Genomic DNA, 27,628 nt, shown 5'->3' on the forward strand with positions numbered 1-27,628 from the left:
AAACTGCCCACCTTTTCTCTTTTAGAATCACATCAGGCCAAATCGGGACCTGCTTCCCATTGAGTGTCGGATCCAAACCTATTCTGAATCTGGGCTCATGATGGGCCGTGCATCCTTTGATTAAGTATGTTCGATCTACTGATGTGGCAAGCTAAATAAAGCATCAGACAACATTAGAGATAGTCCTTATTGTAACAACCCAGGACTTCACCCAAAATGGCTAGCCGGGAGGTATTGTTTGGGTTCTTGATCCTGTATAAGTACCCAAGATCTATCTAGCAAATAACCGATGTGGGACTAAGCACACGCCCGCACGGGTCCTCACATACTTTCCTCGTTCAAGCCCTGACGTCCTCGTCAGGCTAAGGGTTTATATCTATTCAAATCTAATCACAAACACCACGATCGGTCTGTGGTCAGCCCTAATGGATCCGTGCTGCAATATCTCCTAGTCCACATAGGTTATGGGCCGGGTCCGCTCTGATACCATTTGTAACAACCCAGGACCTCATCCAAAATGGCTAGCCGGATGGTATTATTTGGATTTCTTAATCCTGTATAAGTACCCAAGATCTATCCAGCGAATAATCGATGTGGGACTAAACTAACGCCCGCACCGATCCTCACACTTATAACATCCTGGCAAAAGAAATTTCATGAATCAGAATCCAAATAGCTGGGACTTCATTTAAGCATTATTATGATTTCATTCAGAGTCAAAATCATATGGAAGGACAAACTCCTTTGGCTGTGTATTTGGTACATATAGGAAGATAAATATCATATCCAAGAGCCGGGAGTCTGAAAGCTGATTGGATGGTGAACCGCTACCTTAAGTTTCGCACGATCATCAAGTCCGGTGCGAATCCTTTGAAACTTGGTTTCACCGCGCAGCGGACCTAAACCGCATCCGCGTGTCTACCGTCCACGACGAACGAGCGAAAGGAGGCGCAGCCGGTCGGAGGAGGAGAGGGGTGGCGGCGAAATGGAGGAAGAGAGGGTGAAGGAGGAAGCTCTCCAGATCATCGGCGTGTTCCAAGCCCTTCCCCGATTGGTCGTCTTCGATCTCGATTACACCCTTTGGCCTTTCTACTGGTGAGTCTCTCAGGGGTGAGGAGCGACCTTCCCACCTCACATCCATCCTATATTCATTCTCCAAATCCTTCAATTTTTTTGTGCTTCACTTGAAGATCTTGCATGATTCGGTTGGTTTAGACTGGATTTTTATTTCCTTCGGTCAAAAAATTTTGTGATGGAAAGCCGCTGGGGATGGCTTGGTGCCGGTTGGGTTGTTGGGCCTCAGGATGGCTTGACATAGTGGAATTAATGAAGCATTAATGGACATCCTATGGACCATCATGAACTCATGAGCAGATGTTGCCCAGATTTATGCATGAGATGATCGTAACATCAGAAGATGAGAGGGATTAAGAAGATGAAATATGATTTCGGGATAGGCATGAAAATTTGATGAGATTAAATCAGGGATCTAGATGGATAGGTTCTTAAAAGTCCCTTATCATCTCGAGGGAATCGATAATAGCGAAAGAAATATTACGGAATTAGGAATTGGAGATTATCATGTTAATTCTGGATCTTAGTTCTAGATGAGGAAAGAGCTAAGGAGAGGTTTAGGTTCTTGCTCTTTGCGTATATCTTGTTCATCAATTCAATAGATATTAGCAAGCACAAGAGGAAAGTTAGAGCATCAGGAAATTTCTGTACTGTTTTTGTTTCTTGACGAAGAATTATTTTTGATCTTCGTCATTGTTAAGCAACCAACTTGGTTTCTCATAAGTTACAGAAGAGGTCAACTTACATGTTGTGTTTGCTTAAACTCTCCTGTCTTCAACTCAAATAATCTATGTTGGGTATGTATTATTGAGATAGATCCATTTTAGACATTTTAATGATTATCAAATTCTTTGCTTCCAACTTCGAATGACTTCTGGAGAGTTGGACTCTTCCAACAATGAGTTTGTTACTAGATAGCTTCTATTTATTTCTAGAACTTGATTGAGGAATATTCTGGTCAATGGTGTGAATTCTCAACTTATATGCCTATCATACATTTAACACATTATCACTACCGTTATATCCAAAAGAAAAACACAATATCACTGTTAGCACCATCTATTTTTTGTCCATTTGATGCATGGGCAATAAACCTTCAAATCATATAACTCTATATCTAGGCATTTATAATGTTGAACCTGAAAATTGTTTTAAGAACCAGTGGCAAATGATTTGCCAATATTTGCTCTATGGACTAATGCTTCCTTGCCATATTGAAAACTATAATCATAAATTCATAATTATCAAACCTTTCCCCAACTACTTTGGGATTTTATGATTTCTTAGTCACCTAGCCTTTCTATTTTGGATTCCTTTGATTTTATCACAAATATTTTCAAATACTTTATTATCTATATTCATCTTATCTCAGGATCTTCCATTTTTTTAAAACCTATAAGTTAAACTTGAGCACTTCTCCTTACAGAAGCTTCCTTAAATTTTCATGCAATTGCTTATACCTCCTTATTGTTTTTATCACTGCCTAAAATAGATACTTAAGTAGATAGTACATTTACCAATAATTGTTAGGTCAGTTGGTTGGCTCTTCTAGTCCAAAGGCTTACCCTTGGAGGAGGTCCAGGGTTCAAATCATAGGTATTACTTGAGAAAAAAAGGGTACTGCTCTTTGTGCCTCTCCATCTTTTATTCATCTTTCGATCCTTCCTAATCTTTCCAAGATCCATCTTAATAATTCTTTATTTCTTCCATAAATGTCTTGATTGCTTGAATCCATTCTATTGTTTAACAATTGGAACCATATAACATATTTACTGTTGTTTGATAAAAGTTTCATTCACATGACCTAAGAATATGCTATTTTCTCAAAGCTCATCTTTGTATTATCAACTGAGCTTTAGTTCTATTACAGATGTCTTTAACCTTTTCTCCTTGATATTTTTACCATGCACACTATGGTATCTCTTGTCCATTTAATTTTCTAGGAGTCAGTGTTTTAAAATGTCTACTTCTGTTTGGAGGCACAAGGAGCAGGGAATTTTATAGTGCTTAGGTAAAAAGTAGGTGCTAGATGAATGTCCTGGTTGATTGTCAAAAATATCATAAACGTTTATCAGTGTTCATAGATATAATAATAGAAATTTAGAAATAAAAGGATAAAAAGAAATAATGGCTAAATTAGAAAAAAATTTACGTTTATTAAGTATCTGTTTTTGTAGCATGGTGTTATATAGTAAACTAACAGAATTTTTCCTACAAGTTTATAATGAATATTGATTATCCAAAAATTATCCCTAATAACTCAATTGTGTGAAATAAACAATTTTACCACACAATGTATGATCAATGTAAACTTGGAAAAAATGTCATTTGAAAATAGTGGAAGTTATGGCTAATTAGGGACTTGGGGTGTTTGGGCACAAGAAAGAGACATCAAGTTTACACCATCCTAACCTTCCCACGTAGTCCATGAGCTGCCCTAAAGATGATCAATGCTAAATTGTTCCACTTGGACAGCCTCTGCAAGGTTGGCCTACATATATGAGCTAGTAAGATGGTTCAACCCCAAGGGGAAGTCACCTAAGCTAGTCACCAAGGTGTCATTGCCCCCGACTAAGCACCTCCTGAGGAACGTGAAAACCTACTGGATGCATGTAAGGCTAGGCCCCATAGCATGCAAGGTGACGATCTGTCAAATAAAAAAGTTATAACCAAACTAACAATAGTCCACAAATATAGGCAGGATAATAATCAAAATTTTCAAACTCACATAATTTCTAAACAAACTAAGCTAATTCCCAAAACATTCTCAGCTTACATATTCAGGTAAAGCTACAACTCAACCAACATAACCACTTATAAAGTTTTGTACTCGTACCAAACGCTCCCATAAACATTATACACTAACTAAAACCATTATTAGCAATATTAACAAAGCAAAATATGACTGAGACCTGAGGAATGCAAATAAGTACTTGTATCTAGGATAAGACGAAGATCATTCTTTAATAAATCCCATACATATTACAAGTAACATATGATATTGGATATCATGAAGTGGTTTTGAGCATGTCTATTTAGATGATATTTAGGAAAACTTTTGTGATCAATGGATTGCAATTAATCAAAGTGTTATTTGAAGATCTTTTGTCAAGAACAATCACAACATATAGTTAAACTATCATTTTATTTGATCCACAATTTTGGGATACCCAATTTGCTACAATTTCAGGTTACCTCCTAATAATTTCTACTTGTTGGATAGTCAAATCTATCCATCCATTAATAAGTAAATATTTAATATGGAATCTCATCAAAACAAAAAGAATAAATAGATGATAGGGCACAGATATGATATTTGTATTATAATGTTACTAATGCAAAAAAGAGTCCAATTACTCGAGAAAATACATCTGAATTATCTCTACATAATACTAATTTTTCTTAATCTTCTAATTTATTAATATTTTTATAAGTTTCTCCTTTAAAAATATATTTAATTAAAAATTAGAAAATGTATTTTTATTTGGACTATTGAGCACCCTACTAGGGGTACCAATATTTTTTACATTCCTTCATTATGCTTTTTTGACCAATTATTTTTTGAAATTTGTTTAAATTTTGGCTTAGGTTTAGATAGTCATAAACATATCAAAATTTAAACAAATTGCTGCCAAAGAAAGACAGTAGGTAGCATACACCCCATGCATGCTGCCATTTTTTTAATTATGAACTTTATTTTGTAATTTTTATTAAAAAATATTTTTAATTTTAAAAATTAAATAACCAACCAAAAATCATAAAGTTGGTATCAATGTATAGATCACACTTAGATCTGGACTAAAATGGTATCAAAGTTTCCCTTTATTTTTTCAATTTTGACCCATTTAGTCAAGGAAAGAAAAAATAAGCGAGACGCGAGGGAGTTTTACTTTGCTAAGACAAAGGTCTGGGCTGCTAGTGGCTACAAAAGCCTTCGCTCAAGCTCTCCCATGCTCGCCTTACGTTCAAATGAGAGGAGAAATGTCCTTGTCGATCCCTTCTCCTCTTTTTGCCTATTCTAGCCTAGAACTGACAAGTGTCTTTCGGATTAGTTTGGTACACCCTGAGCCGGGTAGTTCCGAATAATTCCAAAAACCTTTCTTATTAGATACTGATATTGGCTGAATGCTTCTCAGATACTTCTCGAATACTTGTAAAGTATCCTAATTGTTTAAGATTAAAGAACACTCCAAGTACTTTTTGAATATGCTTGAGGTACTTACCGTTACCTTCATGAATGATGGGAGGGTATTTTTTTATGTTACTTATTTCATGATTAATGGTCAATTTTGTAATTTGTGATGTTAATGCTAAAATATGAACTATGGTTTGGGCTTTATGGATTTGAATGATGATTAAATGATAAGCTTGGAAACATTGATGCTATCATATAAAGTATAGACTATATCATTTTCTTGATAGCAATACTTGTATAAATTATCAGAATTGGGAAGTTCAGAATAATTCTGGAAACCTTGGTAATTAGATCCCGATACTAGCCGAATACTTCTCGGATACTTGTAGGATACTTTCATAAAGTATCCTAATATTTTAAGATTAAAAAACACTCTAAATAGTTTTCGATTATACTTGAGGTACTTACTAGATACCTTCAAAAATGATGTGAGGTATTTTTTTTATGCTACTCATTATAAAGTATCTGAACCAGGCAGTTCAAAATAATTCTGAAAATCTTGATTATTAGACACTGATATTGGTTGAATCAAAATTTGCCGTACTGATATTGCCCTGAACCGGTACCGGATCACCGTGGAATCCAGTATCGAAAACTTATTGTTGGAGAACCGGTACGGAATTGGTACGAGACCGGTACGTGACCGGTACGAGAGCGGTACAGACCGGTACGGTATCGATACGGGACCGGTATGCGGAACTTCAAAACTCGGCCTTTCAACGGAACCGGTACGGATTGGTATGGAGCCAGTACAGGCCGGTACCATACCGGTCCGGGCCGCCACTGGTATGCCAACCGGTACCGATACGCCGACAGGTATCGATACGCCGACCGGTATCGATACGCCGACCGGTACCGGTACGGTGGATCTTGGGTTGAATGCCTCTTAGATACTTGTCGGATACTTGTATAAAGTATTCTAGTTTCTTAAGATTAAAGAATACTCCAAATACTTCCTGAATATACATGCATCACCTACTTGATACCCTCAAAAATGATGGGGGGACATTTTTTTGTGTTGCTCATTTCATGATTAATAGTCAATTATGTAATCTGTAATGTTAATATTAAAATGTGAACTATGGGTGGGGCTTTATGGATTTGAATAATGATTAAATGATAAGCTTGTAAACGTTGATGCTATCATATAAAGTATAGATTATATCATTATTTTGATAGCTTACTTTGCTTTGTAGATTCTTTGTTACAGATACTTACATATTTCTGTATGTACTTATGCATATTTATATATTTTGATAGCCTAATATGCTTTGTATGCATACATACATACATACATACATATACCCAACGATATCTCTTAGCCATATTTATCGTACTTTTTATAGGTTTGTTGTATTAACATGTTTGTATGGTGTCATATCCATATCCTGGATTTGTGCCCATGCTTCATGGTTTGCATGTCTTGCTACAACTATATCTAATGCATGTCACTACTCGATCATCTATCTGCAGCTTGTTTTGCTAATGTCTACCCTTTTTTAAGAGGACGAGCCTTGCTGCAACAATAATGTTGCTCTATAGTGCCCTCGGTGTCACTAGTCCGTAACAACCAAACAGCCTCTCCACACTTGATCTAACCCTCCCCATACCATGCAGTGGTGGAAGCATCATGCACTAGGCCACCCTTTTTTGGCTGTGTCAATGCTGAACAATTTTGTTCCTTGGTATCATAAATACCATCAATTGCCCATATAAGGTCACATCCATTAATTGTCATTGTTGGTATAGATCCAAATTATTTGTGAGATTATCATTTTTGGGTGAATATTTGTTTCACCTGCCTTTCTCATATCTTTGTGGTGGGGTTCGTAAGTTTAACTCTATTGTTCTTATGGCAATTACATTAGGGAAAAGTAAAAATTGACTTGTGACAATTTAAATTGATTACATGATCCACTTTATTCTTTTGAATATTTGTTCCATCATTGCTTCCTAACTCTTCTAGTGTGTCTCACTCCATGATTCTTGGTGCAGTTAAATTATGATGAAGCAAAATGATGATACAAGAGTTCAAATTGATTATAAGAGATGATCATATCATTTAATGAATATCTGTTCCATCTCTATTTCCCAGATTTTTAGTGTGGCTCAAGGTTTTAATTCTATGATTCTTGTTGCAATTAATTTAGAATGAAGCAAACAATGACATGATAATTCTACTATCAATTAGCTTCAAGGTTGAGATAGTAGGATGAAGATAAATGAGGATTTCGGTAATACCATTACAATTTTTATAACATTTGTTGGCGAAAAGCATAAAGAATTTTTGGATTTTTTAGCACCTTTTTTGAGTTAACATTCTAAAAAAATTACATTAAACTATTGAAGTTTACAGTAATCATGCTAATTGTGATACATCAAGACAGTTAACAAGTTTCTAAAGATGTCGTTGGTGCATTTCATTTTATCACTTGACAATCTCAACAATCTAAAATTTGATATATAGTCATTGTTGACCCTAAAGGTTTGATTTTGATGATGCAAAACATTTGAGTAAAAAGTTCACTAATCAGTTGACTTGAGTATGTTTGAATGTTTACAAAAAGCCAAGAAGAAAGCCTCCAATAACTCTCTAATGAAGATTATTTATCTAAAGCTCTACGCAAAGAAATTCAACTTCAAAAAGGTCTTGAAGCAATTCTTGAATGCTCATATGCAAATATGTAAAATTTCAACTTGGGCTATCTCAAGAGTCGATCCTTAAATTGCAATAAGTCGACTCTGGCACACTGATACAAACTAATACACCCTTACGAGTCTACTTTAGCAGATCATGAGTAGATCTCTAAACAGTCTTAGAAGACAGATAGAAAGCTGTAAAAATTTTTATATTGGCGAGTCAACCCATGAAAATACGAGCCGACTCCAATTAGATAAGAGTCGATCTTAGAAGCAAACGAGTCAATCCCTGAATGGCCACAAAGAAGATAGAGAGCTGTAAATTTCACCATATTAGCGAGTCGACTCATGAAGAATACGAGCCGAATATAGTCAATAAAGAGTCGACCCCAGAAACAAGTGATTCAACCCCTGAACGGCAACAGAGAAAAGACAGAGAGTAGTAAAATTCAGTCTGTTGAAGAGTCGACCTATGAAGATAACGAGTTGACCCCTCATTCAAAAGAATTGATTCCACAATTGTCATAGGAGAAAGACAAAACGCAGCAAAAATAATAGCAAGTTCGAATCGATCTTTGAATATCACAAGTCGATTTCTGAAAATTATGAGTCGACCCCTAAAAACGTCGAGTCGATCATTCTACGCCTGCAACAGTAACAACTAGATTTTCTATAAATCAGAATGACCATTTTTGTCTCATAATGTCTCTTTCGATCTGTCTAACGGCTTGCAAAGTCTTCCAACCACTCTTAAGTAGTATAAATGCATGAGAACACTAAAAAGAAGCAAGAAGATGAGAAATAGAATGAATTGAAGAGCCAAGAAAAAGAAGAGAGCTTAAAAAAAAATTATGCAAGTGTATTTATGGAGAGCTGACAGATCACATCCTCTACAATTGAGAGAGTTGGTGCAGTGCATTCAAGTTCAACTAAGGCAAACCAAATGATTCAAAGCTCTATTTATTCTTTGCATTTGTCTTTAAGGAGTTATATTTTATTGTGTTATACATTATTCTCTATAATCTGTTGTGATAAGTTTTAGGGACTGAAACTTGGAAAAAAGTACATCCAAATCTTGAATTAGATTGTATTGAGCTTGAGGATAGACTTGGTGGTGATTTTGGTTGATTTCTAGTGAAAATCAACTCGGTTGATTGTGAGCTCGGGTATAATAATCAAAATGTAATCTTGGAATGATTATAGTGAAATTTTCAAAAAGGATGTCTTGGAGAGTGGATGTAGGTGCAGGGTTGGCACCGAACCACTATAAATTTTTCTGTGTTTGTATTGCATGAATTGTCTGCATTGATCACTTGCATTCTTACTTTTGTTAATTTTCTGTTGCAACTCACATTCACCCATCGAGTTTTATTTCGTTGCATTCCACTTAAAGTTTTCCAAAAGCCCAATTCTCCCCTCTCTTGGGCTGCATAGCTGGGCAACATTCATATTAATGAGATGATACTTACTGAGTGAAGGAAAAGATATTTTAATAAGTAGTAGTCTTTATTCCTTTATTTCTTATTATATGTTGAGATGGATTTATACCCAATAATCAAGTTTTTGGTTTCCTTTTCCAGTGAATGCCGCTCGAAAAGGGAAATGCCGTGTCTTTATCCACATGCTATGGGCATATTGAAAGCACTTAAGGATAAAGGAATAAACATAGCAATTGCTTCTCGATCACCAACACCTGATATAGCGAAAACATTTCTTGATAAATTGGGCATTCAATCTATGTTTGTGGCCCAGGTGAGCCCATGAGAAAATTTGTCCGTTGTTTATATGTCTATTATGTTCCTGCACTTTTCATTCAAAATTCGGTAGGCTTGTGGAATTTATGAAATTCTAGTGAAAATTCAGATTAAATTTTTGAGGCCAAAATTATTATGGTGATGAAAGTAATTAAGTTTCTCTGGTTTGCTTTGGGTCATTTTTTACTTTTGTGATTTCTTGGTGGTATTATTGTTTACTAGTTGTTGGGTTGTTCATCTCCAAGTTTCTTCTCGTAGTATGAAAATCATATCCTGCCTTGTTGTAAATCACATATAAGCTGATGTTAGGAATAGGGCAGCGTGGATGAGGCTCCCGCCGTAATATATAAGCTGATGTTTGCTGCATATTTTCTGGTTTCTTTGGTATTCGTGCTAAAAAGTTGGATGATATGCCCACTTTTTGAATTCTAGCACACCTTTGGTTATGCTCTATGAAAGTAGAGAAGCAAATATTAGTAGAGGATGGCCTACTCATAATAGGTAGAACATCACATTGTAATTGTGTATATACCTATTCGTTCAAATATATTCATAATCAATACATACACTATACATGACATTGCAAACTTGTTGACATACTCCAAGGTAAGATTAGGCTAGATCTTGCGTTCTTTTTAAGATGTCTAGTTTTGTGATTTTCCCTTTTTGTTTTTTGGAGAAAAAGATGACAATGCCCATAAATTCATTTCATTAATGTTTTGAAATGAAATTATAATAACAATAATAAAATATTATTATCATTATTATTAATAATCCCAATGCAAGCAGGCCTAAGGATAACAAGCCTTATCCAATTTTCAAGAAGCAATAATATATATTCAAATCATAATTCCTAATCTCTCAAACAATATCTTTAGTATCTTTAGAAGAAGCTATGAAGTCTAAACACCGGTATTCTTCTCCTCTCATTTTCTCCACCAAAAAACTGCTGACAGGATATCCCAACAAGGACTCAACTTCTTCAATCTTTGCTTGTGATTTTGCTGATTTTTCTTTTTTTATTTTCTTATTAAATTTTAGGGAATCTTTTGTGTTATTTTCTATTCTATGGGGTTATTTGCAAGATTTTAGTTGTCTCATGGTTCACCACTTGAGATTAGATTATAACAATTGATCAAGTATATAAATGGTAAGTTGTAATATTATGAGACCTACCTGACTTTTTGATGGAAAAAGGTTGTATAGAATCCTAACTCGCCAAATGAAAGAGAGGAAATTGAAGGAAAGGAAAGGTTGGAAAGATTGGGAAAAGAGCAGGGAAGAGTAAAGGAAGAGGGAAAAAGGAAGCGAAGGGAAAGAAAGGAGCAAAAAAGAAGCAAAATTTAGGATCCTTATGTAATCTCTACCATGATGAGGGCTATAATTTGCCCAATGTGTAGGACCCATTAACCTTGGCCCTAAAGGCTACCCCTTGGGTGAGGGGGTCACCACTTACACCTTGTTGGTATTGCTTTTAGAGGGCCAAAAGTTGCTTCTTAGAGGGCCAAAAGTTGCTTCTTAGAGAGCCAAAAGCTTATTTGGATGATTTTGAGATTAGGTGCATGTTTGGAGGTGCATTTGTACTCGTTAGAAGTGATTTTGAGTCTAAAAATAGAATTTGGGTGTTTGGCTACAACCCAAAAGTAATTTTGAACCATTTTGAAAATCCCCCAAAATGTGGTTTGCTTAAAGCTGACCCCCTCCTGCTTTCCCTAGACGTGGTCCCGCGAGCGGAATATCACATTTGTGGAAAGTTATTTCGTTTAAGAAAGTAGTGCACTATCCCTCGATACTCTTTCACGTCTACTTCTTCCTGACTCCTAAACATATTAGGACTCTCCTTGAGATTAATCTCTTAGGTTCTTCCTTTTCCCAGAAAAGAAAGGAAACCCTCACCTATCGAGAAAATCTACTATGCTAGAAGGAGAACTGATAGAAAGAAACCATTTGCCTCTCTTCTTCCTATCTTTTCTACTCTGATCGAAATCCAAATCTCTTTCATCTCTCTTTGTGAAAGAAATCACCAATTCTCTTCTTCCTATTGCCTCTCTTCTTTCCATCTCTTCTATTTTGACTAGAATCCAAATCAGTTTCATCTCTGTCCATGGTGCCCAATGAAAGAAATCGCAATCTGGTTCCCTTTGAGGACGTGAAAAGAAAAGAAGGGCGTGAAAAGAAAAGTAATTTATACCTGAAAAGAAGAGGAAAAAGGAAGATATGAAGGTATCTTGCTGTCCTCTTTCTTGTAATAATTCTATTCCTCTGTCATCATTCTTTCTTGAGAACAACTAGATATTTGTGTTTTTCCCCTTTGAGCTTAAATGAAGTAAATAGTTTCAAGTGCTCCTTGCTATGGTGGACATAGCTGTTGAAAGAGTAGATGCCCTATAAGCCAATCATTTGATGGGTTTCTCTTTGTAATCCTCCAAATCATGTACTTTGACACTCGATATATATCAATAAAGGCATTGTGTTTCATCATTTGCTGCTTATCTATTTTATTATTGGATGATGAACCCCATAAATTAGGACATTGGTTTTAGGGTTATGATGAGATCATACCAGTGAGACCTAAAATTCTAAAATCCTAATTTAGAATATTCCCAGTCAAATTGGTATATTGAGTCGGGGATCAATATTACCGGAAAGACTGGCACATCTTATGTATGCTCAATGTAGAGGGTGATTGATCTCACAATCACTTGTGTGAGACACTAATACAAAGATGTGGGTGCTCATTAGAGAAATGAGTTCACTGAAATGACCAGCCATGAGAACATCTTATGGATTCTTACTTAATTATCAAAAGATGGTTCTCATAGTGGAAGTTGTGCAAGTGATCCTTAGACCTAAGATCACCATGGTACCTTGTTCACTTGAAGCTATATTTTGGTTTACCCTCATTCACGACATTGCGTTGTGTACGGGGTATTCTGGATATGGTGGATTTTGTACGAAGGTTGTGAGTAGGTCAACAAGGAATCAATCACTTCTAGTAAGAGAAGGTAACATCCTACTTACTCTAATCTTATGATGATTCAAGAAGCCTTTGATCAAAGCAAAATGAATATTAGAAAGAATTTCTAATGTTTTATTGTTTGAATTATCATATAAAAGATTGAGAGAGACATGAATAAGTGATTGAGTTTGATATTGATCCATACTCATGCACTTATTCAGGATGTAGTATGACTGAGGGATTGAATTGCACAGCAACTTGCCACTGAAGGGTATGTTTGGATTTGTCCAATACATTCCTCATCTTCCGGGTAGACATGATACGTTGCTAGACGTCAATCATGTCTTGTGGGTTGATCGGATCAAAGAGTTTGATTAGATCAAAGCATCGGAAAGGTTCTGATTGCTAAGTCAGGTTTAGCACTAAATTGAACCTAAATTGGATTAGAGGTATTCTAATCAGGTTAGGTCAACTTGCACCTGCACCTATTGCTGGCTAAGATAATGAACCCAATGGGTCACACACAAGGGAATTGATCAAGGGTCTAATTGGATTAGATCATGTTTGCAAGATGAACATGCTAGCACGTGTTGCAAACCCTAGCTCCTGATTTAAATTAAATTCGAATCTGATTCTTAGGTTAGGTTGATCTAATATGATTAGATCATGATCTAATATGGGTTAGCCAAGAGTTGGAACCCATTTGGCTTTAATTAGACCTGATTTGATTAGGTTTAATGTTTTCTTTAAGTTGGTTAAACCCAATTGGATTGGGGATTGGGTTTGATAGGGCCTTCACTTCTGGACCATTGGATCACTCCCTGGATGAAGGATCTGGTCCACTGGTTGGCGCCTTCATCTGGACCATTAGATGGTTTCCTGGATGAAGGATCTGGTCCACTGGTTGGCGCCTTCATCTGGACCATTGGATGGTTTCCTAGATGAAGGATCTGGTCCACTGGTTGGCGCCTTCATCTGGACCATTGGATGGATTTCTGGATGAAGGATCTGGACCATTGGTCAGCGCCTGAATCTGGACCACTGGATGTCTCTCTGGATGAAAGATCTGGACCGTTGCTCAGCGCCTGAATCTGGACCATCGGTGATGGCATCTTGCTTCTGGACCATTGGATGGCACCCTGGATGATGATGCCTTGATCTGGACCATTAGATGGTGCCTAGATCTGGACCATTGGCTTTGGTTCACTGCATTTGGGCCCTTGGATCATCAGGATTTAAAAGGAAGACATGAGAAAGAAGTTGATACACCCTTCTCCTTAGCACCCCATCATGATGGGATGCCTCTCTTGGCACATGCCTCATCATGATGAGGTGTGTGGATGGGATGCATCCCTTTATGATGCATCCCTCCATCTCTTATAAATAAGGAGGTGCCTTGGGGTTCTAAAGATCATCAAAGAAAAAGTCTCTCCTTCTCTCTCCCTTATCCCTTCTTTCTTACAAGCCTCTCTCTTTTGTCCTAACCCAAGACAAGAGGGTCTTCTTTAGGACAAAAAGGCTAGTGAATGTTTTAGAGGTAGAAAGGAAGAAGGAAGTGAAGGAAAATCAGCCAATTAAATCCTTTGGAAGGATTGAACAAATAGAATCAAGTTTTGGTGGAGCTAGAGTCTTGAACCCATTCCTGTGTGGATCAACATCGGAGGGTGAACATTTGGGCACCTTAGGACATCTTCAGACATATTGGATATAGCGTGACAGGTATTCTTCTATACCAAGATTATATTTTCTACATTATTTGGTTATACTATTAAGGTGATCTTGGCTTATTAGGGTTTCATATAATGGGTTTTATAAGAAAATTTTATAATCCCATATCTTCCGCTGCGCCCTAGGGCACTGGGAAACCCAACAGCTGTAATCCATTAGTTGGAAAGCAAATGCTCAACACATATTTTAGGGAAAAAAAGTTAACATTGTTTAATAGTTTTGACTTTTGAAATGGAGGGACAATGAGTTCTTAGTTGCATTACCCATTGGCATCAATTAAATGGGCCTTTTTTGGACCCTTCAATATCATTGGGTGTATGAATACATGATGTGTTAATGTATAGAAAGGTACTGGAGTATGTTAGTGTGACCTTCTTTTGATGGAACATCCTTAACAATTATTATTTAATTTCATTTCATTTTTCACATTAGCTATATGCAAAAACACTGTCATAAGATTTTTATGAAATTTATTTGCATCATAGTACTCATTTATCTTATAACTAAATAATTTTAGAATCATTTTAGGCAATTGTCCTTTCTGGTCATTTTGTCATTCATAATCAGCTTTTGGGTTTGCCAACCAAACATATAGCAAACCACTTCTACAGCTTCAAAACAACTTTTGGATCTTAACAACAAAACACTTTTCCAATAAAATACTGCTTTACCTTAAAATTTGGAGCTTTTAGGCAAAACCTCTACTTGAGATGGGTCGGAAGCTATATTTCTTGGGCTCACCTAAGAGATTTGGGTACGAGTCCTTGAAATAGCATTTTTAAAAAAATTAATTTAAAATATTTTTATTGCCATAATCATTTAAGTTGGTATCTTTTTGTGGCCATAATCATGCAATGAAGAATTGTTTAGAGGTTGATGAACCACAGGAAGAAAGGAGTACCGAACAAATTTAAACATTTGTATTAATATTAGAATCAAGAATTATCCAGTTATGATATCCTTTGTTACTTGGCAATCACCCATAAAAATAATTATATTATTTGTTATATTGTTTAGATTTAAATAAAAAATTATAAGTTAACATTACCATATAATAGTTTTTGATAGTACAATATAATAACAGTATAATATAATATAAGATAATAATATTATTATATTATAATATTATAAATATTATGATATAATAATTTTCTATAACATTATTATAGTAATAATAAAATTATAATATAATAATATAATAAACATAATACTATTTTTACATAAATTTAGAATTTATTATTTATGATATTGTTTTGATTAAATGACAAACAAATAATTTATAACTGAAGAATATTTTACTAATTATATAAACTGCTAGACAATTGAAAGCACCATATAATGTGCTTTATTATCATTTTTAATACTAAATGCATTTTCATAGTTTGGTTACCAAATGGGTGTAAAGTTCTACAATATTTTAGAATTGTAGTTACCGAACAACAAACATTTTATTGTTAAAAGCTCTACTATTGAAAGCTTTACTATCCAAAGTTCTAGAGGCAAAATATCTACTATTAATGTCAAATAGGGCCTTAGCCTTCTAGGTAAGCTAAGAAACCTATAGTGGACAAGGTAATGAGTATAGATCTAGGTTAATGGTGGGGAATGACCCAAATGCACAACAACAACCGCCCCCCCCCCCCTCCCCGCGCAAAACCCCCCAATTGAGGAGGTCCTGGAGGTAGAGAAGGTCTCGTATAGGGTTTCATGCAACCTTAAAATAATGAAGAAAATATAAGAGAAGAGGGGGGGAAAGGGAGAGAAAGGAATGTGGCATTCGATGCTCTTGTAGTGCTCCCTCTCCTTGGTTGTGAGAGGATATATAGGAGCAAGGATTAGGGTTCTATGTGACTAGATGGAGGTACAAGAAGGCACCGGAAAAGGATAAGGTTTATAGTTTTCTTCAAGAATTTTGATAAAATTTCTAAACTTTCCCTTTTTTTATCCTTTTCTTAGCATTGAAAGATAGGAGTATTTATTGAGGAAGGAGGTGGTATAAGGGCTAGGATTTAATAAGGAATAGCATTTCCCTAGATCTAAGGGTTGTTATGAAGTGCTAAATAGATTAATCCTATTAGCTAGGATGTGAGAAAATGGATTAATGAGATATCTAGGTTCAAAGGTTAGGATTTAATATTGTGTGCTTCTAGTGTTTCTTGAGGATACAAGGGCTAGGATAGGTCTTAGTATAAGGGCTAGGATTAGAGCTCTTTGGATCTAGTAGCTAAGATTGATATGAGATGGTGTGCTCTTATTTTCTAGAGAGGGGAAGACAGGATTATAGTGGTGTAATACTAGGATTAGAGGAGAATGTATTTCTTAGGTTGTGTTTCTTTAGATGGATAGGATGAAAATATAGAAGGGAGGGATATGATGAGGAGAGAAATTTAGATCCAATGATGGAGAGGGATGCTAAATGCAAGAAGGAGATAGACCAATTCTCTTTCCTTTTGGATAAAAGATATGGAGGGGGATGGATGGTTGAGATTTTGTAGGAGGTAGAGAAGAGGATCCAGTGGAGAAAGATAGAATGCCATTTGTATGATTTGGGCTAGATGCAAGGAGAATTTTAAGGGTTAAATCGGTCATTAGGAAGAGGTAAAATAGCCAAATAGAATACACGAAAATCTAATCCAATGCATGTTATGACAATGGTATGAAGAGAGGATGATAAATTTGTTTTGGATAATATCGTCTTTGTCCTCTTGTGGGGTTAAGGTTTGGTGCAGGGGTGGTAACACAAGAGAATGGTGTTTGGGAGGCACATGGCACAAGGTGCGAGGATGAGGATTGAGTTTGTTATAAAGAATCATGATAAAAATGAGGTGGAGGCTTATTAGGGTGCAACTTGTCATGCTAAGAGATAATTGGTCTTGAGGGGGAGGATGATGAAGGCTTAAACAAGATGGCGGTTTTAGTTAGGTACGCACCTTCATTAGATCGAACCTTTTCATGTGCACTTATGCTACAAGAGAGGGGGTGAAAATATTGTGGCTATGGTCATAACAATTAGGCCTAGCCTAAGCCTACATTGGATTCAAGTTAGGTTCAATTTGGATACAAGTGTAGCTTTTAGGCTCAGTTTTGTGTTGGGCCTTCGGAGTGGGTCAATTGAGCCTGGAATGGCTGAGTAGAGCTAGGGTAGGCTTGGGCATGATTGGGTGTGGTCTAGTAAGATTGGGTAGGATCGTGTGTCGTCGGGTATAAATGGTTTTGATTAGGTATGATTGAGTGAGATCGGGTGTGATTAGGTGGCTAGTTTTAGGTTTGATTGGATAGGATTTAGTATGATCTGGTGACAACAGGTATGATTGAGTGAGATCATGTGGCTAGGGTTCGGTTGGAGTGGATAGAATTAGGTTGGAATTGCTAAGATCATGTCAGATGCAACCGAAGAACGAAATTATTCACCCTGCAATGGGTGGGCAATGCTATAGGTCCCATTTGTTTATGAATATCAGTTTTCTCGGTATCTTTCCTCAAGTTGAGTTCAAAATTTTTTGTATTACGACAACAAAATGGGTGCTTAACCAAATGCATGCAAGTTTTTATCACCTAGGACAGCCATTGCTATTGCTGCACTTTATCCTCCAAAGAATGCACATTTGTGCTATGTATCATGAAAAAGAGGAAGAGAAGAAGATTTCCCCATAAAGGTGAGCTTCAGATAGCGTTACTTAGAGATGGCAATTATCAAGTTTCTTGCCATGTCCCCATGTGGACATGACAAGACATGTATGCCATAGGGGGGACACAGGGATAGTATTTGGTCATGGTTTCTATAAATTGCATTAGCCAGCAAACAAAAAGGAAAAATCAATGAAAAATTTAACCATCAAAGTAAAGGGAAAAAGGCTGTCCCAGTCCCATATCTTTCCCTAGCCAAGAAAAAACAAAAAGAAAAAAAAAATTGGAAAGGGAAGGATTTGCCTTGCCCCAGTTGAGGAAGGAAACAAAAAAAGGGAGGGAGAAAAGGAAATGCTAGGATTGCCATGGTGCCAAGTCTTGTATCCTGTCCAAGACCAAGAGGAAAAGTGAGAAACAAAACCAAAAGGGAATAGATAGAGGCTTACCTATCTCATTCGTTATGCTTCAAAGATTTTCTCCTTTACCTCTTCTTTTCTCCTCTCTCGCCCATTTATTTTTCTTTTCCTTTTTACCCTTCTCATTGGACTAACAAGTGCTATTTTGTTGTCCCTCTCAACTTACTCAGAGGCGGCCGACCCCTCATTGTCTCTCCTTTGTCCCCTTGTTTATAGTATTGCCATTTTTCAAGAAAGTGGCGTGTCTATACATAGAATGTCACTACTTTAAGTATGAGTACTAGGTCCCACATCTGTCTTAACATTATGGTATAGTATGTCTCCATCCTGTGACATGGTGAATTATTGGAGTCAATACAACAAATAGTGCCATGTGTCACTGTAGAGGGTGCTAAGCCTGTACATACACTTGTACCCTATGAGGTTGGTATGGTATGCACCCTACCACCCAATATGCTATATATTTGTAAAGATGTACAATGTTATATATAACGTATGTACAAGCTTCGCCGCCTCAATACTGGACCCCATACCGGTTGTATTTTATTATAGTATCAGTATGCAATATGGTATAGTAAGATTTAGCATACTGAGTCTCGGTACGCTATGGTACTGGCCGGTACGGCAAATCTTGCCTACATGTATATAGAGAGAGATGGACCATCTTCGTAAGATGAGAAAGTATTTTGATTGCATAATACTGGACCCCTTCTCCTCAATACTGGACCCCTTCTCCTCACACTCTTTTTAACTTGTGAATCTATTTTTATATTTTGATTGCATAACTTGTACACTCCCTCAAAAAGGGGTGGATGGATTTAAATGGCATTACACTAGTTTTCTGCCCATGAGGAAGACAGAGCATTAGGCTTTACCCCTCTATTCTTCCTTTCTCTTTTTCTTCAATCTGCCCTCTGATATGTGACACCAACACACTATGATAGCCCAAGCACTAGCGGTTTGATGGCACCCCAATCATCCCAACTATCCAACAATGACACTCATCACCAGAGCCACCATTAATCTTGGAGGCCATTCCCCACAATAGCTGCTCAATGCCTCCTACTTCGAGGCTGTGCCACTTCTCACCATCTACTTCAGACACTCAAAAACCTACTTGTCTCCCTCCACTAATTCTGCAACCAAACCATACTTGGCTCCACCAATGACCAGTCTCTTGCCCCATCTTTTTTACCCATTTGGCTTGTTGTTTTTGTGCTCCCCCCCCCCCCCCCCCCCATCCAAGACAGCAGCCTATATGCAGATATTAACAAGCACTTGCAAATTTTGTCCCACTAGTTTTGATGTTTATTTTCTTCTAATTACTCCTAGTTCCAGAGCTTTGAAAAAATTTTGCTTGGAGAATTTTAGGTCATCCTTTTCTAGGTATCTTAGGTGATAATCTAGAAGGACAAGCCAATTGGTTCATGACTTTATTGAGTTTGGGTTCAGTTTGACTGTACTATTCTGGAGCTCAACCTTCAGCTGAATTCTGCTAATTCTTGTAGAGGGTAGCTGTTAGGCAACCAACATATTAAGGTTGGGAAGACAACTTCTACTTAAAAGTTGTTATTCTTCTTTCTAGATGATGAAATCTTTATTGGCTGTTTGTACCCTCGAACTTATATATACTGCAAAGTGCTCGAGAAATTTTAAATAAAAATGAGATTAGCAAGATTTTTTTCCCACGCCTTATGTGCTTGACTTGCAATCTTAATTGCTTGCATTACCATTTAATTCAAGAAGAAATTTCAGTCAACTTAAATTGATATATTTTTTCTCCTTTTAGAGAACTAAATAAAGGCCACACGATATCAGAACTAATATCTACCTAAAAACTGATATCAGAACTAATATCTACCTAAAAACTATGTATCCATCTGCCGGTCTTTTCTTATATCTTCTACATCAGCAAATGTTGCCTACAGATTCAACGCAGCTGATCAAACAATTCCATAGCTCTTTTACTTTTGTACATTTTGAGTATATTTCAGTAAGAGTAGTAGTCAAAAGACTCAAAACTGTATCAGTGGGAAAGAAAATAGAGAACCGCAGATGCCTGCGGCATAGTGGGCAAATTCATATAAAAAAAGCTGAATGCTATTCTACTGATCAGATCTAGGGAAAGCTACTCTTCTTGCTGTATAAGAGGAAACAAAAGATAAAAACAATTAAAGTTTCACAGCTTTGGCCACAATGAGTGTACCTAGTGACCTTGTATTTCATCAAGCTATTTTTTGCTTTCATTTTCTTCAATATGAAAGCAGCTAGAGTCCTGGCTTCAAATCTAAGGATACACAGAAAAGATCTGAAGAACTTAATCTAAAAGTCCAAGTCCTCTCCTGAAGGTTTATCAATGCACTGGTTGACCCTCTTTGAGTGCTTATGTCTTATGAACGGGAATCCTTCTTCTAATTAGAGAATGATGGATGCTTGTAACATGGTGGGCAAACTAATATCATAAAAGCTGAATGCACATTTGCTAAAGTGATCGAGTGAGTATAGGGAAAGCTACTCTTCTTGCTGTATAGGAGGAAACAAAGAATAATAACAATGAAAACTTTGGAGCTTTGGCCACAATGAATGTAATTGGCAAGGTTTAAAATCCCGTAGGACAGGAGTATCCCAGTTCGGTCATTCACTAGTTGTTGAAACCTTTTGCATTCCACACATGCTTGCTTTGAGATGGTAACCGAACTAATATGGTTTGGTGCCAATAAGTGATAGCAAGGTTAGATTTGCTGCTTGCTTCTATTCAAATTGCAGGGACATGTTTTATCACAAGAAAAGGAAAACACGAAAGGAAAAGAAAAGCAAAGAATGATCCAAACTCTATCTGCACATAGAAAAGGAACAACTTTTTTCTTTGATACATTCTTGGTGAAGCATAGGCCCATAGATCTTACATTGTGATTGGAAAAGCATTGAGCATTGCTCGGCTTGGAGAAGGAGGGAACCATTAGAAGATAAGTTGAAGGGACTCCAGTGGTGCCTGGCCTATGGCATTCTCAGATGGTAGTGCATGGGAGTCGGTAGGAAACCTGAGTGAGCAAAGCATCAATGGGACGTGACATATAGGTTAGCAGGTGCAAAACTGGTGGAGGGTCCCAAATGGGTAGTAAGTGCCCTTGGTGGGTGTGTGAGAGCTGACAGAACCATGTAGTGGGAGGAATCAAGCAGTGCTAGTGGTACATGGCCTCGAGGATGGATGTTGAATCACATGGTGGGTGGCATTGAGGGGTAGTTGGGCTTGTCGAGGCAGCACAAGGGGTGCCGATGGCTTGAGAAATGGAGGTAGTGTCAAGTGGGTGGGTGTGCTTATGCCACCATGGTACGATACTATTGAAGAAAAGAGAAGAGAAGGTTAAAGCCTGATTTTCTGAAGTTTTTCATGATGTCTTTATTAATATTCTGTGCATGCACAAAATTTTTTATGCCCATTCGCCCTCTTTGAGATAAAGTTGGTGATATGGACCATTCAAATAAAGATAGAAGCAGGGTCTGACAAACCGGCCCGTACTGGCCGGTTCGGACCGCTCCGGCCCGTAACCGATATGCCGGAGCAGTGGAAATCGGTACGGGCCGGTTCCGTGCCGGAGACAAAGAAGACAAAGAGAAGGAGAGAGAGCGCTGGAAACAGGGAGGGAGGAGACCTGTGGCTGCCATTGGAGAGCCACGGAGGGGCGGCGGAGGCCGGGGGGGCGCGAGAACCTGCGGGGGCGCGGCAGAGGCTAAGGCCGCGGCCGTAGACCTGACCACGGTCCGGTTCTAACCGGAGAACCGGACCGGAATCGAACCGGGAATAACCGAACCGGAAAGAACCAGACCGGAACCGAACCGGAAAGAACCGGACCGGAACCGAAATCGTGCCTCACGGTTTTTAACCGAGGCGGAACCTTAAGGAATACGGTTCGGTTAAGGTTCCAGGTTTGATGGAACCGAACCGGAACCGGAATCAGCGGTTCAGTTCCGGTTCGAACCTGAAAAAAAAAGAAATGAAAAGAATGGGGTACAAATTATAATATTATCCAGTTGTATTATTAAAATTTACTTTGATAGTAAATAATAAAATGAGGTACAAATTATCATTTTGTATTAATTACATAATCTATTTGTATTTATAATTTTTTCCCAAATTAATTACACAATTTATTTTTTTTTCAAAATTTTATAATTTATGTTGAAAAATCGAAATCGAAATTGTCCAGAACCGGAACCGGAACCGTTTAGAACCAGAACCGAACCGACTATTCTCGGTTACGGTTAAGGTTCTAGATTTTTGTGGAACCGGAACCGGCGGTTCCATAACCGGAACCGGCGGTTCCATAACCGTGGTCAGGTCTACGCGGCCACGTCCCTTGTTTCTTTTTAATTTGGAGATTTTAAGTGAAGTCGGCAAATCTATTGCTGACTTCACTTAAAAATCTCCAATTTTTTTAATTCATAGATTTTTAATTGAAATCGGCATCCGATTTGCCGACTTCACTTAAAAATTTCAAATTAAAAAGCCGTGGCTGCGTCCCTTGTTTCTTTTGAAATAGGAGACGCGGCCTCGGCCTCCGCCGCCCCTCTGCGGCTCTCCGATGACGGTTACAGGTCTCCTCCCTCCCTCTCTTCTACGTGCTCTCTCTCGTTTTATTCTTATTCTCGGGCTTCGGCAGGAAAGAGCTGGCCGGTTCGTACCGGCCGGTTTCGGTACGAACTGGAACCGTACCGGTCCGGTAGGCGACCGGTACGCCTACCGGTACCGGTACGGCGAACTTTAAATAGATGGGTTAGAAAACTAAGAGGATTAGATACCCTTCCCGTGTGTTCCATTGGAAAGAGAAGGCAAGATACAATGGATTCATTGGGTCTCTCATGAGAAAAGTCTTGGAGAAATATGCTATATTAAGACAATGTTTGGAGGATCGATGGCACAAACTAGAGATCAGTTCCAAAATTGAAAGGTGATCACTCACATTGCAAAGTGTTCTTACATTGGGTGTAGGCGTCAAGTTAGGAGAAAATCCAAAGAAAATGTTTTCTAATGAGACGAAATGAATAACCATAAATACATTGTTCTTAATTTCTTATATAGGCAATAATGTTAAGATATTTCTTTCCCATCTACGTAAGCTGTCATCTTCCCTTCTCAACATCTCTTCATGGCCTTTCGCACTGGGACCACACCAAGCAGTTTCCAAAAGACAAAGATTGGAAATTTTTTGAAGCCTAAGTAACAAGGTTGGATGTCGGCTTATTTATATAAAATGTCAAATCTGCACATATATCCATCAGACCACTTGGTGTATTTTAGCTGTTACTGCTGTAGGTGACAAAAAAACTCCACCCATTCAGTTGAGCACCCATTTTGGTGATTATAGTTACAGTAGAGTTCATGCTTAACTATGGTTACAGTCTGGAAAAAGTTTGATGCATCCACCCCACGTTGCATGACCATAGTCCTTGTCATCATTGGCATGGAAGTTGCATGTGATAATGATATCAGATGAATTTTAGAACTCAATGATGTAGGACAACTTTTGGTTATTTTGGTATGCTATGCATACCCAATCATGTTGATCCCATAGCAGAACTTATTTTTCAGCTTATGTTTTATTTATTAACCTAAACAAAGTTAAAATAGTGACCATAGAAGTGGCATGTGATATTGTTAAGGGATAAATTTTAGATTGTAGGATAGTCCTAGGGGAAACTAATTTTAGATTGCATCCAATGAAGATCCTCTATTTGTACTTATTTTTTAGCTAATATTTCTATTGCCTAAAACTTATATGTATCTATGTATGGGTAGATGGATAGATGGATGGATGGATGGATACATGCATATGATAATAAAAAAGAAGTTGCTAAATGTGCATGCATAGTTTTAAGAATTTTTCTAAAGACAACTAAATTATTTACATTTTAACTAAACTTATTTGAAATATTTTAGTTCTGTAAGTTACTTAACTTTACATATTGTGTGATGCATTTTCATGTTATTTATTGTTACAAACAAGATTTATCATCCATATTGATTTTAGATATGCATCTGTAGGGTTTTTGACTCATATACTATGTTAGGTGGTTGATTTTAACCCTTTTAACTAACATTATTGATAATGATTGAGTTGGTTTGGTGGTTTTCAAACACAAATAGGTTTTAGATAGAGCCCCAATACTTCAAACTTTTTCTTTTCTTGCATTACATTATTGAGATAACAAGACACCATATGTAGGGACACACTTCATATGTTTTCAGAGCTTTTTTTTTTTTTGGGGGGGGGGGGGGTTTGTCTCTTTTGTTACGTAATTTTTAGTGAAAATCAAGACTGCCTACTCTCTCTCTAAAAGTTATATGCTCTCTTATTTTTTCCCCCTTTTTTTAAAGATAAATTAGCCTAGCAATTTGATGCTGATGTTGTTGAAGCTGGAGCATGGATGTTTGAAATAGAAGGCACCTTCTTTTGTGCCACCTTCAATGTTGATCTTGTTTATCTCTACCTGTCCTTGCCCTTTCTTCACCAAGACCATTGGTCTTCTTCTCCCTCATTAGGCGAGACCCTTCATTAATCAATGAAGTGTGAGGTGGGCCACGCCTACCTTTACGTATGCATATATAGGGCTAAACTTAGCTACACTTGAGTGGATCCCACTCAGATCTGATGAGGTCTACATTGGACAATGGGATCTAACATCGATTATCTAAGCTGTTGGATGTAATCTACTATTTTTAGACTACTTATACACCAAAAATTATATTCTTTGAAGATCCCTATCATATGCATCAGGTGCCAAAAAATTGGACGGTCTTAATACATAAAACTCTATGTGATTCTTTAATTACTTGATGCATAGGCTAGCGGTCTCCAAATCACATGATTTTTGGTATGTAAGCAGTTTAAAGATGGTAGGTCATATCTAACAACTCGAATCATTGATGTGGGACCCCATCATTTTGATGTAGAACTAATTGATTTTGAATGAAAATCCACTCGAGTGTAGCCAAGTCTGGATCATAAGTATATGTATAAGCATATATATACATATATACACACACATATCTATATCCATACATATGGAGATAGAGAGAGAGGATATTGGTCAAATCCACAAGCAAACTTTGGTCGGCCCTCCTGCTTGATGGATTTCAGCCAAAGGAAGTGCATTGCACGCTAAGTCATTTGGAGGTACTGTGCACTTAAAAGCAGATATTCCATAAATTAGGATGGTGTAATGTATCCTTGTGCCTCTTCTCAAGTTAGTGAGTTATGGATGGGTTGATGTGATATGCCTCATCGTTCAGGATATATGAAGCACTAGGACAGTTGGTGAGCACATCTTAGATCATACTCATTATTGGCGGATGATGGATTGATGAGAAAATCATGTGTGCATCAGTGTAGCAAAGGAAGGGCTGCAACAAAGAGAGGTGATAAGCTCATTTTATCAGTGGTACTTCTACAACACAAAGATGACCTATCAAGTAAGATGAAGATGCCTAGAATGTACTTTGAACTTTCTTGTTCTAATTCTTCAGGGTCTGTGCACGCCAGTAGAGGCTCCAGACTACTAGAATTTCTAGCTGTGCTGTGCAACATTGTGGACCTTGAATCTACTGAAATCCCATTATCAGATAACATTTGTGTAGTTAAAATATTCTATGGATGATTAACACTGTAGCAATCGTGACCTATGGCTGCTTTGTGGATTTCTAATGTTGAAATCTAATTTCTTTCTGTATATACAGACTTTTACATTTAATAAATTAGTCAATAATGGTGCACATATTTATGTTAAAGTATGCATTCTTTGTACAGATGCAATTTTTGTATTGCAGTGCTGTCAGATATTTATTGGTGTTTTTCCTAAATAGACCATGTCATTGTTTTAATGTTGATTCAGGAAATATTTTCTAGTTGGACTCACAAGACAGAGCATTTTCAGAGGATCCATAGGAGGACTGGTGTTACTTTTAAGTCCATGCTCTTCTTTGATGACGAGGGCAGGAATATTGAAGCGGTAATTGATCTATGCCTTTTGTGATCCTCATGGCTCTTGGACATTCCATTGGGAATTGGCTGGAGTATAGAAAGTCTTTTTCAATGCAAAATTGATGACAGTAAACACATAGGAAATGTACAGAAATGATATGACCGAATATGTTATAATACGACTTTCATTATTGAAGATTATCATATAATAAAAGAGTAAATGTTTGTTTGAGATTATATGTGGAAATCAGACAAAAACATGAGGAAAAAAATCACTCTAATGTTAATATGTTATTTTATCATTCAACCTTGTCCAATATGTGTTTTAGGTGGTTTATGATACACTTTCATGCTCTTATACAAGCTTCCATGCATTTCTGGTACATTTCTGTTTCTCCCTATATTTCTCCAGACTGAGTATTGATTCTAACAGCTGTATATCAAATTAAGCAAAATTTTCATGTTTTTAGTTATTGAAGAATAACTAACATTAGATTTAAGAGCATCCTAAGATTAGATCCATTTTCCAGACTGGATGCACTGTCTTGTTATGGTGGGACTCCCTTCTTATTCAATAATTCAACATCTTTTCAGGTATCAAAGATGGGAGTGACAAGTATTTTGGTGGATAATGGGGTAAACCTTGAGAAATTGAGGTCAGGACTCAGAAAATTTGCACATGCTTCTGTATCATGCAACAGGAAGCAAGTGGAGTAATCTGTTTTAGTCAAAGATAGTTTCAGGTGCAGAATTATCATTTGCTACATGAACTTTCATGCTACAATCCATGATGTCAGCCTGCTTTATAAGCAAGTACTGAAGTTCTATTTTCATTATATGTTTCAAGAACATGTTGAATTTCAAATCATACATTTACATGAACTGATTCAAGTTATATAATGATGGCCCTGCAAATCTCATGTACATGGATGTTAAATTTCAAAGCATACATGTGCATGGATCGATTGAAAATGCTCAATGATGCCCGTGAAAATGGAGATCTCAGTTACCTAGAACTCAAGCACATGTGGTGCTTGAGACTGATTTTGGCTAGAAGTGTATTGGATAGAATGAGCCTGATTTAATGAGACATTATTTGGTAGGTTTTGTATACAGTAGTTACTGATTTGAGAGAGGAGTATTTGGTGGATTATCAAGTTGACTGATTTGATAGAGTGCTTGGTAGATGAACTGTAGATGAACTAGTATTGAGCTTAATAGATGAATTATGGAGCTCCTCTGCCCGTTACGAGTTG

At 37.1% G+C, this 27,628-nt stretch overlaps 1 protein-coding gene across 1 annotated transcript; it reads left to right on the forward strand.

The window, feature by feature from the left end:
* The first annotated feature begins 830 nt into the window (after positions 1-830).
* LOC103697305 (Haloacid dehalogenase-like hydrolase (HAD) superfamily protein) lies at positions 831-27,272 on the forward strand. The gene is made up of 4 exons (XM_008779145.6): positions 831-1,095; positions 9,490-9,661; positions 26,284-26,400; positions 26,967-27,272. Exons 1-4 carry the CDS (start codon positions 986-988, stop codon positions 27,087-27,089), a joined length of 522 nt encoding a protein of 173 aa, XP_008777367.3. The 5' UTR covers positions 831-985; the 3' UTR covers positions 27,090-27,272.
* Positions 27,273-27,628: the final 356 nt, after the last annotated feature.

The sequence above is a fragment of the Phoenix dactylifera genome, chromosome 15 (genome assembly GCF_051530095.1).
Source record: "Phoenix dactylifera cultivar Ajwa chromosome 15, Ajwa_hap1_PhDact_Kaust_v1.1, whole genome shotgun sequence".
Taxonomy (NCBI): domain Eukaryota; kingdom Viridiplantae; phylum Streptophyta; class Magnoliopsida; order Arecales; family Arecaceae; genus Phoenix; species Phoenix dactylifera.